This window comes from Alligator sinensis, unplaced genomic scaffold, assembly GCF_000455745.1.
Source record: "Alligator sinensis unplaced genomic scaffold, ASM45574v1 scaffold35_1, whole genome shotgun sequence".
NCBI lineage: Eukaryota > Metazoa > Chordata > Crocodylia > Alligatoridae > Alligator > Alligator sinensis.
In genome coordinates, this window is record NW_005842340.1 from 498,055 (window position 1) to 499,752 (window position 1,698).

Here is a 1,698-nt window from a genome sequence, read left to right on the forward strand (position 1 = left end):
TTTTTGTGAATAAGCAAGGTTACCTGAATAATACATCCTTGTCAGCAATTTGCCATCTGAATAGAAATCATCCCATAAGGTTCAAATCTCAGCTTTCCATTCTGCCTAAAGAGCAATGCTAAAGGATTCCCTGTCTAAAAAAAGACAAGTCTGAAGTGGATCGCATCAGTTTCGAAACAGAGAAAAACAGTGAAAATTAAGGGGAAAACTGAACCCTGTAAGGGAAAAAAATATTGTTCTAATTAGGTCCTTAAAAAAAAAAAAAAGAAAATGAAAAGATCTGATCCTGCTCACATGGTTGTCAATGGTGGGGGTTTTGTCCTTCATCTGGTAAGAAAGGGCATATGTAGATGAAACAGGGGCCCTAAATTGAAGTGGTGGGGTTTTAAACCCACTCACTGCTTCAATTTAGGGCCCTTTAAACCCCTATGTCATTCACACACCGCACACTTACCTGCCTCTCCAGTGGCGGGGGGGGGAGGGGGGAGGGGGAGCTGCCGGCAGGCGAAGCAGTCCCTGGGTTGCAGGGGGGGCTGCTGCTTCCATCTACAGCAGCAGTGGTGTCCCCCAGGTGGCACCCAACCTCAGGCACCCAGCTTGAGCAGTCCTGGGGGCACCACAGCTGCAGAGGGAAGCACGGGGCCCCTGTGCAGCCCAGGCAGGCTCCAGGCAGGGGGAGGAAAAAAAAAAAAAAAAAAAAAAAATCAGGCTCACCACTTTTTTTTCCCTCTCTTGGGTGGAGCCTGTCTTCTCAGACTGCTGCCAGGCTGCCTGCAGGGCTTCCTGAAGAGCCCCGAGCTGCACAGAGCCCGGTGTGTCACTTCACGGCTGCAGGGGCAGCAAACTAAAACTCCTCCTTGGAGTTTTATTTTGCTGTGGCCCAAGTCATTTAAGGTGCATTACGCTGCCAAATTCCCTACAGCAGCTGGAATTAATGCACAATACGCCTGCCAATAAGGCATGCAAACACTGACACGATTTAAGCAGTGCAAAAGCATTTAGCCTGCTTTAAGGCGTTGTTCGCATATGCCCCTCGTTTCATCTACACACAGCCAAACGACTGAGTCCCAGGTTATATATTTCAGATGGTCTTTATGAAGATGTCAATTCTTTGCCATTAATGTGCTGAGAAGCACCACTTGGCTGTTCACTTCCATATACTGAAAGTAGTATTCTAATTAATGAATAAAATAATAGCAGTAATAGTTTAAAGGCAACAAAAGCTTTTCAGTTCTAACACAGAAAGGAAATGCTTTTATTTAATAAGTGGATTAAACAATTTACTTCACCTACATGAAGTGCTATTAGTGCTACTTTACCTGCAGAATAAAACATCCTGAGCAAACTGGGAGTTTTCTGGCTGTGTTCCAGCCTTGAGATGACTGACATTGAAGTATGAGAGCGTGTGATTGATGAAGCCATGCATGGTTCCATTTTGACTGTATGCGTATTGATACATAAGGCGTGGAATAAAATCAGATGTGACAGAGATTACAAAAGCCTGGGAGAAAAAAAAATAACCCTGTGAATTGATGGATGATGTGTTTTGGATTAACTTAATTCAGGTTATAATTTTCATCTTCAAGGAAATATAGAATAATGGTGATCATTTTTGCACCTCACAAATATTGCCAGACACAGTAAAGAATATGGTCTTTGAAAACATAACCCTAGCCTGCTATGTGCCTCTCTAGGGAA

The 1,698-nt window shown here is 43.8% G+C and overlaps 1 protein-coding gene across 1 annotated transcript in view; it reads right to left on the reverse strand.

Moving 5' to 3' along the window:
• ANO2 (anoctamin 2) overlaps positions 1-1,698 on the reverse strand; it is a 321,678-nt gene that overhangs the window by 14,055 nt on the left and 305,925 nt on the right. The window contains exon 26 of the mRNA XM_025210200.1: positions 1,320-1,501. Coding sequence (XP_025065985.1) covers positions 1,320-1,501 — 182 coding nt within the window. The remainder of the gene's footprint in view (positions 1-1,319; positions 1,502-1,698) is intronic.